We start from the raw sequence: 14646 nt of genomic DNA, 5'->3' as shown, positions 1-14646 counted from the left end.
TCAAGTTATAAAGCAATTAGGATCCAGACAGAAATCGTCTGCATGTCTACAAGTCCTGTTTAAACTCTGCTTCTTCAAGATAACCAAACGTGGTGTTAGCCACACCACTCTGAAGAAATGCCTACCTCTTTCTAGAAGGTTACTCATAAGATCATAGATTTTCTGGACTGAAAGCACCTTTAATGGCCCAAACACCCAAGAAATCAGTGCCTGATTCCTTTCCATAGCATATGTGCAAAGTGTTTTTCCAGCCTAAGCTAGTACTCCTAGAATGACTGCTCTTTATATCCCAAGATGTGTGCTTTCATTTCTGAACAGGTTTGATCATCAGTAAATTCTAATACCGAACAAAGAAATCTCTCTCTTTTAACCACTGACCCTTTAGGGGCAAATATTCTGTGGTTTGCTCAATAGGAAATATCTGCAGATGGCAATAAGCACATTCAAATTCTTTTTTTCTAGGCAAAAAAAAATCCCCCAATTCCCTGTATTTCCCCAGTCATTCCTTAGTTGCTGATACAGACTCTTGGCTTACTCTAGACCATTGGAAACATTAACCTTTGCTTCCTACCAGCTCCTGCTTCTCAACTGGATACACTGGCTCTTCCAGTTCTTGCCTTAATTACATGTTTCTACTTCTATCCACCTAGCTTAAACTTCAGGGTCACCTTAACATGTCATTTATGAAAGGAAACGAGATTCATAATCTGATAAAATTAGATTTTCAAATAGCTGGTCATTACTAAATACCGAATCTCTCTTTTGCCAGGTCGATAATTAACTTTTCTATCTGTTTAGTACAGTTTGTTGGACTGGACTACAATCAAGAGACCTGGGTTTTATTCTGCCTGATGGTTCTCAGGCTTTTTGTTTGTAGAATGAGGGTATTGATGGTCTCTAAATTCTCTTCTATTTTTTAATCTCTGTAGTAATGTTGGTGTCTATATGTTACAGAATAAGAAAACAACCTAACTCAACATATGTCAGCATAATTATTTTCCAAAAAATGTTATAAAAGGGTTTATACCACCTGTGTTTCATATGTGAGTTGCTTCAATGGATTAAAAATTTATCTATAAATATATACACTATTATATAAGTTATGACACCTGAGTTGGTACATAATAGGTTAATAAAAATAAAAGTAGAGAGCTGGATAAAATGAGATTATTTGAGTCCTGTCGAAACCTTATAAAATTTTCTGGCATTTGAACATAAGAACTGAACAACGCAGCAGATAAAATGATTCTCCTCGAAGCAAAGCCCAGAGCAAGGAGAAAACATTGCCCATTACTGCCTTCTGGAACCTTTTTCCATGTATAAATGTGCACTGTAAATTAACAGCATTCTCCCTTACCAAAAAGAGTATGGGTTTCTTTTTCTTCATGTACCATCAAACATAAAGACAACACTCATTAAAAGTTGAATAATGAAGAAGCTCCATTGGGTGGTTTAATTTTAGGAAGCATCAGTGTTGAAGATGGACCAAAAAAGCATGTTCTCTGAGACTTAGAATACAATGCAGTTGCTCTCAATAGCTAAAAACAATTGGGAATTCCCCAGCGGTCCAGTGCTTTTACTGCCGAGGGCCTGGGTTCCATCCCTGGTCAGGGAACTAAGATCCCGCAAGCCGCACAGCCAAAAAAAAAAAAAAAATTGTTGAAATAAGCATAATATGAATACTCTGAGACCTCGAATAAAGCATTCCCGTTGCTCACTTTGTTTCATGAAAGCATACAAACTTATGCACATACACATATAGCTTTACACTTCTCTATTTGGCCTTTGTAAAAACTATATGGTCTATATTTCTGTACATGATTTGTTTTTCTCCTGATTTCCTCTCTTTCTTTTGTGGATACACATAATATTTATTTCAAACATTCTCCTAACATTAAATATATAACCTATGAATAACAATGCTGCTTATCAATTGTATTTCACTGATGTAGTAGATCACTTACAGAAGACATGGAAAAGTTTTCCATCAATTTCCTTTCTTTTGAACTGCTCAGAGCCCTAATAATTGCTTGGCTTCTGAACTGAATTGCCAAACACCTTTTTCTAAAACCTTACATTCTCTCTTAAATTATGAAATCCCTCTCCACCCAAATACCAACCTCTACAGAAGAGACAGAAGACAGATAGGGTACATAGCAGCCCCTGCTCATGCTTCTGAGAAGAAAATCAAACAGGCCCCCAAAGAATATGAACATTAAGTGATATAAACGCAGCAATTTGATTTAGGGAAGTTTTCAGTTTGTTTGCTTTTGGTGTGTTTTTTCATCATGATGGTGAGAATGGTATCACCATTACAAATACAGAGATAGTATTTGCACCAAAGATATGCAGAATAGGATCTGTAGGTATATGGACATCCAAAAGAAAACATCTAGGAAGTGAAACCAGAGAGGCCCATAAGCTAAGACCAGAGTAGAACCCTGTAAGATGCATTATGGGAGCCGAGCACAAGGTGTCAGACGGGGCCAATGGCCTCATTTGCCAGGGACTGGAGTTCAGACACTGATTTGGAAGGATACCTAAGCCACAGGATAATGCAAAAGTCTCAGGCACACTGTAGATTGTGAAACATGCGGCGAACCCATTTCTCTAAGGCAAGTACAGGAAGTTCCTCACTATATAATAATATATTTTTCTTCTGTGCACGCAGTCCTTGCAGTTAGGCAATGACAGATTATTAGATAAGCATCTCCCAGTTGGTATATAAGCACTCAGACTAACTGAGTGAGGTGTCCTTTCCCCCCAAACACTACTCTTTCATGCCAAGGACCTCTAGACCTAGGGGTTTTAAGTGCCTTGCTTTTGATTTCATGTAACTTGCTTGAGCAGTGAAGACTAAGTATTTACAGCTTGAATTTCTCTTGCAATTCTTATGTTTCTGATCAGTTTCTTATGAAGAATGAGCTTAAAGGGCACCCATATTCTCCCCAAGGCAGAGCTTGTTATTAATACAATGTTAGGGCTCAGTCAGAAGAACACCAAGTGCTGCTCCCTGTGTTTGGAAAAGTTCTCTATATTAGCCCCTCTGTGCACCTTTATGTAAGGAATCACTGTGTGGGGCAAATGTTCCTTTCTCTAGATAGCTTATAAGCATCTTGATAAATTTACATTAGAAATTCAATTAACTTTATATTAAAAGGTCAATTAACTTGGCCACGGTAGAGATTGTTTTTAATTACTTTTCCTTCTAGGGCTTCTTTTCTTGTCCAAGCACAAGTGACGCTATCAAATGATAGTCTCATTGCTTGTGGTTGTCTGAAATTCATTTGCAAAACACACTGGAAATGACTGTCTTGGTGAAATGAATTAATAGGACACTCTTTGGGCAATTCATCACTCTTATAAACCTTAGGACATAAAATATCACAAGCAATAATAGAGTATTTTAGCTTAAACACACTGTATTAGATCATTCATGACAGTATCTTTCATTACCTGTCCTTGATGATTTCTGTTTTCTTGGTGAAAGATAATAATGTAAAATTATTTTAAGAGTCAGTCCTTATTACATTATATTACAGTGTATTTTATGAAAAATGAGCAAATGATGACATGAAAAACTAGCTATCCTATTCCATTAGAGGGTTCTTGGTTATCTTTGTGTTAAGATGGGCGCAATTCAACTCATTCATGTAGGATTAGAACACTTACACTTAGAAGACAGAAGAGATTACCATTTGGCACTATGTGACAAGTGGTAATGTAGTGTCCACTTGTTACCAAGTTGTAACCTATACTAACCATCACTCTGTGGTTACTTCAAATGAAAACAATAATAAGGATATAAACATATGAATAATATGTTTAAATATTATATATGACTATATATTATTATATATGGATATATTATATAATATAAATATATGACTGACTATATTATATTATTATAGTATTAACATATCATATATATTATATAGTATATATAATATATATATTATTATTATGTTAACTCGGACCTCCAGATGACTAGCAACTTAAAAGTAAAGCAAACACTACTCAGGAGTTTGATATGAGGCAAAGTTTGGAGATGAATTTTCTTGTTTTATTTTTGCAGAAAGGACCTACCTCCACCTTATAGAAGCACTTTATAAACTAATCTATATAAATCTCACTACAACCCTATGAGACATAATTCATTGCTCGCATTTTACTGATGAGCAAACTGAAGCTTATGTTTCAGCCAAGTTCACACAGTTCATTAGTGGCAGAGTCAGAAACTACACCCACATTAGCCTGTCTTTCCAGACTTCCCATTTCCCCTAGGATAAAAGCACTGGCTCTAAGTAATGAGAACATGAACCGCTTACGAAAGGGAGTTGGGGAGTGTGCTGAATTCTTAGAGGGCAGCTTTAGAACTGAGCCAGAGGAAGGGAATGGTTTAGGCCAGTGCAACTCAAAAAGAGTGGGGTTACAAGAGTGTAAATTAACTATGTCATTAAGCATATTTTTCCCCATAGCAATGCTTTCTCAATGAAAGGAGCTGTGCATTGATTTACATTCCAGTGCACACTTATCTTCTCATGCACCAGCAATAGTTTGTGAACCATTAACCAGTCTATGGACCTTGCTTTAAGTGGCACGAGCTTAAGGAATGTCTTATGAAATTTCTCTTTACTGTGAACAGTTAAATCATTTTGGATCAAAGTTATCCTTAAAGTTATCCTATATTTTTTCCATTTATATTAAAAAAAAATAAGAAAGCCACACGTATCCGTATCACAGATAATAATGAAGGCCGATGTCCTAAACCCTATAAATCTATGTGGACATTAATCTTAGTTGAAGTGGTATGTCTCTTACTAGTTTTAGTAAACTAAACTCTGCCAAAAGCAAAGGAAAATGGCTTTCCTAAAGAATGAACAATATTGCTGTCAGACAACATGATGTTTGGAGTGAAATACAAATTTTAAAATGTGTTATTCATACCTGCACCTCCGCCAATGCTTAGAATCTTAATTTCAGATTTTGTGTCTCCAATCCTGAAAAAAAAAAAATTATGTAGTTTAAGAAAAATGTGCCAGGTGGTTTGTAAAATCTGATTATCAAGTCTAGTTGAAGAGAACAGACTAAAATTACAGTGAACAAAAACTAGGCCAACAAGAAAGGCCTCGATCGTTTCAGTGGTTATATTGCTATCTTCAGAAATCTTTAGAAGTAAAGGTTCCATTTATTACCAATCTTGAACTGGGAGACTTTTAGAAACAGCACTATAAACATCTCAGAGGTAGGAAATAGCATTTGTTTGAAGATTGTTTGGAGAACAAAAACAGAAAATGTGGGCCTTTGAGTCTGGTAATATAATAAGCCATTCATTGTAGATGGGAGAAAAGCTAAGGTGATTCATACTATCTCTGATATTTGCCTTCTTTCCTTCTTCTTGCTAACTTCCTTTCAATAAACAAATGTTTATTAAACATTTATTATGTGCCTATCCTAAGCACTGATACATAAAAATGAAAAGACCACTTTGCTCTCAAGTTGAAATGTGAGACAATAAAGCCCAGTATTATGGCTCTATACAGAAATAGAGTGGAATTGATGGGCTGGGATGCAACAGTAGGACTTTCTTTAAACTGATGTAAAAAAAAAAAAATAAGGGGTCAGAAAAAGGACGAGGTGCACGATGACTGCCACGTTGTAAATTTGGATGACTGGGTGAAGCGTGGTATCGAAAAGGAAGCTGGACAATGTGTTTTTATGGCAAGTTTATGTTTTGTCAGTTTTTTGTTTTTGTTTTTGTTTTTGGTTTTTGATAAATCTGAATTCAACAGACATTTGGATATGCAAGATTGATTGATGATGTGTTCTGGAGAATTATCATATAGTAATGGTCGAAACTAGGAGAATAGATTCTATCACCCAAGGGTATTGCAAAGAGAAGAGCAGTGGGATTATGACACGATACCAACTTTGAAAAGTCATGGGATAATGGGGAACACACAAAGAAGACAGAGAGGAAAGCAGTAAAGCTCAGAGAGATGCTAAGAGAATTAGAGAAGGAAAAGGCCATTGTACGTGTCTGACTGTATTACTAAAACATAAAAAAAGGACAACTCTCCATTGAATTTGGCAATATGAATATCTTTGATAATAGCAGCTTTAAAAGGTGGTTGAGGGCAGGAGTCAGATGGCAGTGGGTTTAAAAGTGAACTCAATAAAGAAGAAGAAGATCTAGAGATTTTTGAAAAAGGATGAAAGAGTGAGAACGAAAAAGGGAGACTGCTAGAGAGGAAACATGAACTGAAAGAATGGTGCTTGTTTGTTTGTGCTTCAGGATGGTAAACAAGCCTAGTTTTTGGCTAAAGTGAGGAGCCTGCCCAGAGTAATAGGAAGAAGACAGATTGAAGCAGAGTTCTTAAGGACACTGGGAAACACAGAGTCAAGGACACCTATGAATGAGTTGCCTTCCTCAGTTCTAATTATCTTCCAATTCATAATCATGAGTCCTAATACACCCATCCTTGTCTGTGCTCTTGGTTAATTCTTTTTTTTTTTTTTTTTAAGATTTAGTGTTTTTTTTTGGTTTTTATTTTATTTATGGCTGTGTTGGGTCTTCGTTTCTGTGCGAGAGCTTTCTCTAGTTGCGGCAAGCGGGGGCCACTCTTCATCGCGGTGCGCGGGCCTCTCACTATCGCGGCCTCTCTCGTTGCGGAGCACAGGCTCCAGACGCGCAGGCTCAGCAATTGTGGCTCACGGGCCCAGTTGCTCCGCGGCATGTGGGATCCTCCCAGACCAGGGCTTGAACCCGTGTCCCCTGCATTGGCAGGCAGATTCTCAACCACTGCGCCACCAGGGAAGCCCTTGGTTAATTCTTAAAAATGCTTCTATCATTAGCTAGCATAGTGAGGTTACGGAGCAGAGCACCTAGGTTGAAATCCTAGCTTACTAATATGTAACCTTGAGCAAGTTATTTAACTTCTCTGTGCCTTTATTATTGATTCTAAGAAATAGGATAATAGTACCACCTACCTTATAGGGTTGTAATTATAGTATCTGCCTTATGGAGGAGTTGTGAGGATTAAATGATATAACTGATGTGAATCTTTTAGAAATGTGTCTGCACGTGACAAGCACTCAACTTATTATTATTATTCCAGGCACAGCTAAGTGATTTATACGACTTAACTCTTTTTAAAAAAATTTTTTTATTGAAGTATAGTTGATTTACAATGTTGTGTTAATTACTGCTGTACAGCAAAGTGACTCAATTATACATATATATACATTTTTTTAATATTCTTTTCCATTATGGTTTATCATAGGATATTGAATATAGTTCTCTGTGCTATACAGTAGGACCTTGTTGTTTATTCACTCTGTATATAAAAGCTCACATCTGGGACTTCCCTGGTGGCGCATTGGTTGAGGGTCCGCCTGCCGATGCAGAGGACACAGGTTCGATCCCTGGTCCGGGAGGATCCCACGTGCCGTGGAGCGGCTGGGCCTGTGCGCCACAACTACTGAGCCTGCGCTCTAGAGCCCACGAGCCACAAGTACTGAGCCCACGTGCCACAACTGCTGAGGCTGTGTGCCTAGAGCCTGTGCTCCACAGTGGGAGAGGCCACCGCGATGAGAAGCCTGTGCACCGCAATGAAGGGTAGCCCCTGCTCGCCTCAACTAGAGAAAGCCCGCACGCAGCAACGAAGACCCACGGCAGCCAAAAATAAATAAATAGATAAGTAAGTAAATTTATTAAAAAAAAAAAAAAAAAGCTCACATCTGCTGACCCCAGCCTCCCACTCCACCCCTCCCCCAACCCCTCCTCCTTGGCAGCCACCAGTCTGTTCTCTGTGTCCGTGATTCAGTTTCTGTTTCCTAGGCAGGTTCATTTGTGTCACATTGTAGATTCCACATATAAGTGATATCATATGGCATTTGTCTTTCTCTTTCTGATTTATTTCACTTAGTTTGATAATCTCTAGTTGCATCCATGTTGCTGCAAATGGCGTTATTTCTTTTTTTTTTTTTTTGGCTGCACTGGGTCTCAGTTGCTGTGTGCAGGTTTTCTCTAATTACTCTTTGTTGCAGTGCACAGCTTCTCACTGCAGTGGCTTCTCTTGTTGCTGAGCATGGGCTCTAGGAGCACAGACTTCAGTAGCTGCAGCACATGGGCTCAGTAGTTGCGGCACGTGGGCCCTAGAGTGTGCAGGCTTCAGCAGTTGTGGCTTGCGGGCTCTAGAGCACAGGCTCAGTAGTTGTGGTGCACAGGCGTAGTTGCTCCACGGCATGTGGGATCTTCTGGACCAGGGATCAAACCCATGTCCCCTGCATTGGCAGGCAGATTCTTAACCACTGCGCCACCAGGGAAGTCCCACAAATGGCATGGCTAAGTAGTATTCAATTGTGTATATGTACTACATCTTCTTTATCCATTCATTTGTTGATGGACATTTAGGTTGTTTCTGTGTCTTGGCTATTGTGAATAGTGCTGCTATGAACATAGGGATGCATGTATATTTTTGAATTATAGTTTTGCCTGAATATATGCCCAGGAGTGGGATTGCTGGATCATATGGTAGTTCTATTTTTAGTGTTCTGAGGAACCTCCATACTGTTTTCCATAGTGGCTACACCAACTTACATTCCCACCAACAGTGTAGGAGGATTCCCTTTTCTCCACACCTTCTCCAGCATTTGTTATTTGTAGACTTTTTAATGATGGTCATTCTGACCAGTGTGAGGTGGTACCTCATTGTAGTTTTGATTTGCATTTCTCTAAGAATTAGCAATGTTGGGCATCTTTTTATGTGCCTGTTGGTCATCTGTAGTGAATTAACTCTTTGAATTCTTACAACTCCTCTATGAGTTAGATACTATTATCATCCCATTTCATATATTATGATGATAACTAAGAATTATTGAAAACTTGCTATTTTCCGGGCAAGGATCTAAATGCATTATATGTGACAACAACAAACTTTACTATTTACAGCTGTATGCTATAACCATCCTCACCCTGCTTACCACCTCCAGATAGGGGATTGAATAATTCCTCCGTGAAAAAATAATCCATTTCACTAAATAAACTTATCTATATTGGCATCTGAGAATCTCCCATCAAGTGCAAAATCTACATCGAATTACTACAGTGAGCCAACTGCTCAACAGACTGTTCCTGTACATACACAAAGAGGACCTGAACTAATTTTTAGTGCCTTATTATTTGATTGGATGGACAATCAAGACTCATCAGTAGTTGGGGAGCTCCCCTAACATGAGAGAGACCAAAAGAAACAGAAGAGGAGAATTCAGAAGAAACATGCAGAGAGCAGAGGAAAATTTTATAATAGATAAAAGATGGTATTATATCTATGAAAGATAAACAGGATGCTATAAAAAAGGAACATTCTTGGAAATTAAAAATACAGTAGCAAACAATAGAGGGCTGAAAGATAAAATTGTGAAAACTGGAAATATAAGAAAATTAGAGAATCAACTGAGAAAGTCTTCTGTTTGATGAATAGAAGTTCCAGAAAGAAAGAAAAAAAACAAAAAACAAAAAACAGAGGGCAGGAATGATTAAATAATACCAAAGCTTCCCTAAACTGAAGGATCTGAATCTTAATTGAAATGGCCCAGGGACTGCTCACAAAAATGGGTGAGAAAGACCCACACCATAACTCATCATCTTAAAATTTCAGAATATTAGATATAAGAGAAGATCGTAAAAAACAAAAAACAACAAAAAGGTCACAAACCAAAGATGAAGAATTTGAATGGCATTAGATTTCTCAACAGTAACTACAAGACCATGGAAAAATATCTTTAAATTTCTGTTATAAAATCATTTTCATCGTAGAGCTTTATACCCAAACTATCTAACTATCTAACAAAGATGAGCAAGGAGTGAAAGCATTTTTAAACACACAAAGTCTCAAAAAATTTACCTCCCATGCACTCTTTCTTAGAAAGTTCTTAAAGGATTAGCAGGGAAGAAAAAAAAAAAAAAAAAAAGACTAAAGAAACCAAGAAAAAAACAGCATGAGATCCAGAAGCCGGGAATTCAGTACTGGAAAGAGAAGGGAATTTCTAGAAGATGAAATAAATTCCTCATCAATACTTGTATAGCAGGCCAAAAGCAAATCAGCCCAGACTGGAAAAAAAGAACAGAGAACTCCAGAAAAGATGTTCCCATGAGGAAAAATCAGCAGGTTACTTGATCTGTTGGAATATATTGAGAGGAGATTAATACTTCTGCTTGGGGTATAAGTAGTGATAGGTACATAGGAAGCTAAGAAAATAAACTAAAATCAAGACAATAGTTAACTCTAGGAAAACAAAAGCCTGTACATGAAAGGAGATATAATGATAGTAGTAATGATAGTATAAATGCATTGTTCAATTATGAAAAATATTTACACAGGCAAAATGATATGATATAAACAAATTAACCAAAATTTAGACATATATATGTATATATTTATATATATATATACATACACGTATATATTATATATACCCACTATATATATATATGTTGTATTGACATAATGGGGAGAGGGATGTGCATGTTTATGTAGCTACTTTAATACATCAAAATTAAGAAAGAGAATAACATGTTATTTAGAATTAGGAAAGAAAATTCCATAAGCAACAACTAAATGATTTCAGAGTGTTGAAAGTGGTTGTCTCTGGAGAGCCCAAATCAGGAATGGAATGGAAGTGGGTAAGGCAAGGAACCACTATTTTTGTTGTTACTCTAAGCATCCATAGTATGTCTTCAAACCAAACGGATGGCTGAAGTAAACCAAGGATCTGCATAAGCCACAGACATGAACCCAGATGCTTAGTATTGCGAAAGAACTCAAAAATTAACTCATTACCTTTAATTTTAGAAATGAACAAAAAGACTCAAAGAAGTAAACTATAATTAGTTCCTAGATAAGAAATTGTATTTGCTGTCTGCTTTGACTTTTGCATTGTTATCCTATTACTTATTACTTATTAATATATGATACTTAATTTAAAAAAAACATTTAAAAACTGAACCATGAAAAATAGAAGATAGAAAGGGAAATAAAATTCCATATACATCCAACAATGCCTTCTCTGGTCAGGTGGAGTTAACTATCCTGGTGAAAGAATTACAGGCCTACAATAGAAAAATCCAGCAAAAGATAAAAATATCAGTTTCCTTTGCTGATAGGAAACTTTCCTTTCCAGTTGCAAATTGGATCCCCAGCCATTTTTCCCAGTTTTCCATCATTATTTCCTGAAGCGCAGAGTAAGTTCCAGCAATCCACCCCCAGATAGGTGATTTGATTATCATTGCCATGTGAAATCTCTTACTCTCATAATACTTATCAGCTCTGGCACAAATTGAACACATTAATCACTAAAAAAAAAAAAAAAAAGGAGTCTGTGAGAAGGATAGGCACTAGTGAGTTTCACTGATAATGGGAAAATGCTTTTTTAGGGCCACATTGCTAATATTAAGTTGAAAGTAAAAGACAATTATTATTATTTTTTTTTTCTGGAGAGTGATAACTATAATAATGGATAAGGAAAATGAATTTAAATGGGTATTAAGAGAATTGAGAGGCACCCACTCAATCCTCAGGGGTAAATAGTATTTGGTAATTACTCGATTCTAATGCAAAAATACTAGACTCCGTTGGGGATTTTTTTTTTTTTTTTTCGGAAGGTAAAATTTGGAGGAGGGCTGAAAAATCTGAGCTCAAAGATTGGGATCTTATCTTTTCCCAAAGGAACGTGGATTTGTGCCTTCCGATGGTTAACGCTAATCTCCGAGCAGCTGGAAATCCAGCACAAATCAGAGCCTTTGAACGTTTCAAGGGAGCGTCTAACTGAAACGCGGCAGGAGAAGGGGCTCAGGGCGGCGCGGAGGGTCGAGCGGGGCGGCTGTCAGTACCTCGTTCTTATCCCCGCGCCCAGCCTCCCGGGATGGCCTTGAACCATCTATCACTGCACAGAACGAGACCGAGGCTTGTCCCTGGGACAAAAACGGCCTTTTTTTTGTTGTTGTTGTTGGTTACCTTGCTATTATGCCCGGCAGCTTCTCGTCCATGAATTGCTGCATGCACTGATGCTCCGTGGAATTGTCGAGAAACCTCCGGAAAGATTCAACATATCTGCTGTGGTCAGAAACCAAGCTCTTCATGGAAGATGCCATGTTTGGTTTTCTGAGAAAGACAAGGAGGGAGGGGAGGTCTAACTTCCCTTTTCTCTTCCCAGTTCCTTCTTTCTCTCTTCACCCGCACCAGTTTATATCCAAAAAAAAAAAAAAAAAAAAAAAAAAAAACACAAAAAAGCCCTGCTTGGAATTTAACGTGCTGGAGAGGCTGGGTTTGCAAAGATCGTTACTAAGTGACTAATTTGTACAGGACTTTGCCCCTGAGACTTTAACCCCGACACGGGCGTTTTGGAAGAAATGAAGTAGTAAAGCAAAGCAGTAAATCCACTGCTGAAACTTGTTTTAAAACTCTTGAAGTTCAGAAAGTCCTAAAAACAGACGACATTCAAATCACTTCCTGTTTTGGCAGCAGGGGCCAGCCGGTAAGTTCCCAGTGGGAAAGTGGCTGCTTTCAGGGCCAAAGGCGGCAAAGGCAGGAATAAACAGGCCAGCTCCAAGGTTACAGACCGCTTCCAGAAATTGACAGCTGCTGAATCTTTGACAGAAGATTGTCATCTGCCTCCGGGCTTTCTGTTAGGAGAGTTTCATGCCTTCACATCCCTAAACACTTGAACTTTAAACTCTGCTGCGTTTCTTCATATGCTGATTGATTTGTTGTGATTCAGGAACAGAGCTATTAACTGAAGGGTCTGAGAAGCCTAGTTGGGAGGTGAAGATGGGGGAGAGGAGGAGGGGGCAGAGAAAGAAGTCTCAGGGAAGAATGCAGGACACTGGAATCCTTCAATCCATAGGAAGCCTTCCCTAAGTGCTTCTGAAAGTGGGATCCTAGAAATGTAGGATTGGATGAGCCTTTGGAGGCCCAGTGGTGTCACCCATCAAAAGAGCCAAAGCGTTTGAGTATCCACATGCTGGGCCTTTTACCTGGGAAATGGTCTTTAAGAAATCCACCCCTTATCCAACATGGGATGTTAATAATAGTATCCAAATCATGAAGGAGTTAGGAGAATTAAATTCATATACCTCTCTTAGAAATGTGTCTGCCTAAACCATTCTCTTCCTCTGATTCAGGTCCAAAGCTGCCCTCTAAGCATTCAGCATACTCCTTAACCCTCTTTAATAAACATCTCATGGTCTCACTACTCTTAGAGCCAGTGCTTTCATCCTAGGAGGAAATGGAAACTCTGGAAAGGCAGATTACTGTGGATGTATTGATAGTTTCCGACTCTGCCACTAATAAACTGTGTGAACTTGGCTGAAACATAAGTTTCAGTTTGCTCATCAGTAAAATGGGAACAGTGAATTATATCTCATAGGTTGTAGTGAGAATTATATAAATAACATTTTTAAAGTGCTTAGCACATTATTAGTGCTTAATAACTGGCTCCTTCTGCAACAGTAAAACAACAAAAAAGCAGTGGTTTTATGTATGGACACTGAAAATTTAGTTTTATATTATTTTCACATGTCACAAAACATTACTCTTCTTTGGATTTTTTTCAATCATTTAAAAATGTAAAAGTTATTCTTAGCTCATGGGCTGCACAAAATCAAGTGCTGGCCTGGATTTGGCCCAATGGCCGTGATTGGTCGACCCCTAGGCCTCTATACATGTGCTACTTAACGCCCATCTCTATGCAAAGAGCCTCGCCTTCTTCATGCTGACTCTCACAAGCTTTTAATTCTTATATTACCATTTTCCACCCTTCTCTTTAGAACTTAATCCAAATCATTCATTCACGTATTCATCTACTGAACAAATATTTAGTAAGGGTGTACTGTGTGCCATTCTGCTGAGAAGAAATAACCTTAACCTCTGTCTTCCTACTAAAAACTACCTTTAACTAAAACTCAGTCTTCACCCGAGGCCCTCACCTGCCTCACTTGTTCGCACGTCTTTCCCAACAATCTGCTCTTCGTGTGTGACTCGTTAAGGATTTCCTCTCCATTCTTGTTGCTTCCATGATACTGAGATTCTCTCTTTTTTTTTTTTTTCACCCACTTTCCTGCATTAGGAATCACACTTTCAGCATGACTTGCACTTGACTAAATGCTGGTTTTAGCAATCACAACTACCTTTTAAAATTGCATTTAGAATATCCATTTCATAATCCATAATGCATCTGGAATGTCCCTGGAGATTAAAACATCTAGCTGGCTGGTTGGAATGACGAAGTTTTCCCCTCTTTTTTTGAAAATTGGGGCAAACAATCCAGCACATCTATCATTTGCCATGACTTCTCAAAGGTTACTGGCCATAGCATCATTATTGCTTTTATAAATTATTTTAGTACATTGGGATACGATTCTTCTAGGCCTTGAAGGATTGTCAAGTTTAGAATTCTTAGGTATTCTCTTACTTACTTTGGGCTTCTGTTCCCTGTTACCTATCACTTATTAGGCTGTTACTGTGTCAAAGTGCCTTCCACAAATTATCTCCTTTAATACTCCTAACCCTCCGGGGATGAAACTATTGATATCATCAAGCAAGATTCAGAGCAAATAAGTTGTACAAGATCATATAACTCATGAGA

The 14646-nt window shown here is 38.0% G+C and overlaps 1 protein-coding gene across 1 annotated transcript in view; it reads right to left on the bottom strand.

Annotated features, from left to right (window-relative positions):
* Positions 1-12252, bottom strand: part of HNMT (histamine N-methyltransferase) — a 36245-nt gene extending 23993 nt beyond the window's left edge. Inside the window, exons 1-2 of the mRNA XM_007183012.2 lie at positions 12018-12252; positions 4948-5000 (exon numbers count right to left, since the gene is read on the bottom strand). Coding sequence (XP_007183074.1) covers positions 4948-5000; positions 12018-12154 — 190 coding nt within the window. The 5' untranslated portion in view covers positions 12155-12252. The remainder of the gene's footprint in view (positions 1-4947; positions 5001-12017) is intronic.
* Positions 12253-14646: the final 2394 nt, after the last annotated feature.

This window comes from Balaenoptera acutorostrata, chromosome 8 (assembly GCF_949987535.1).
Source record: "Balaenoptera acutorostrata chromosome 8, mBalAcu1.1, whole genome shotgun sequence".
In the NCBI taxonomy this organism is placed as follows: Eukaryota; Metazoa; Chordata; class Mammalia; order Artiodactyla; family Balaenopteridae; genus Balaenoptera; species Balaenoptera acutorostrata.
Note: the sequence above shows the minus strand (reverse complement) of the source record. Positions and strands in the feature narration are given on the sequence as shown.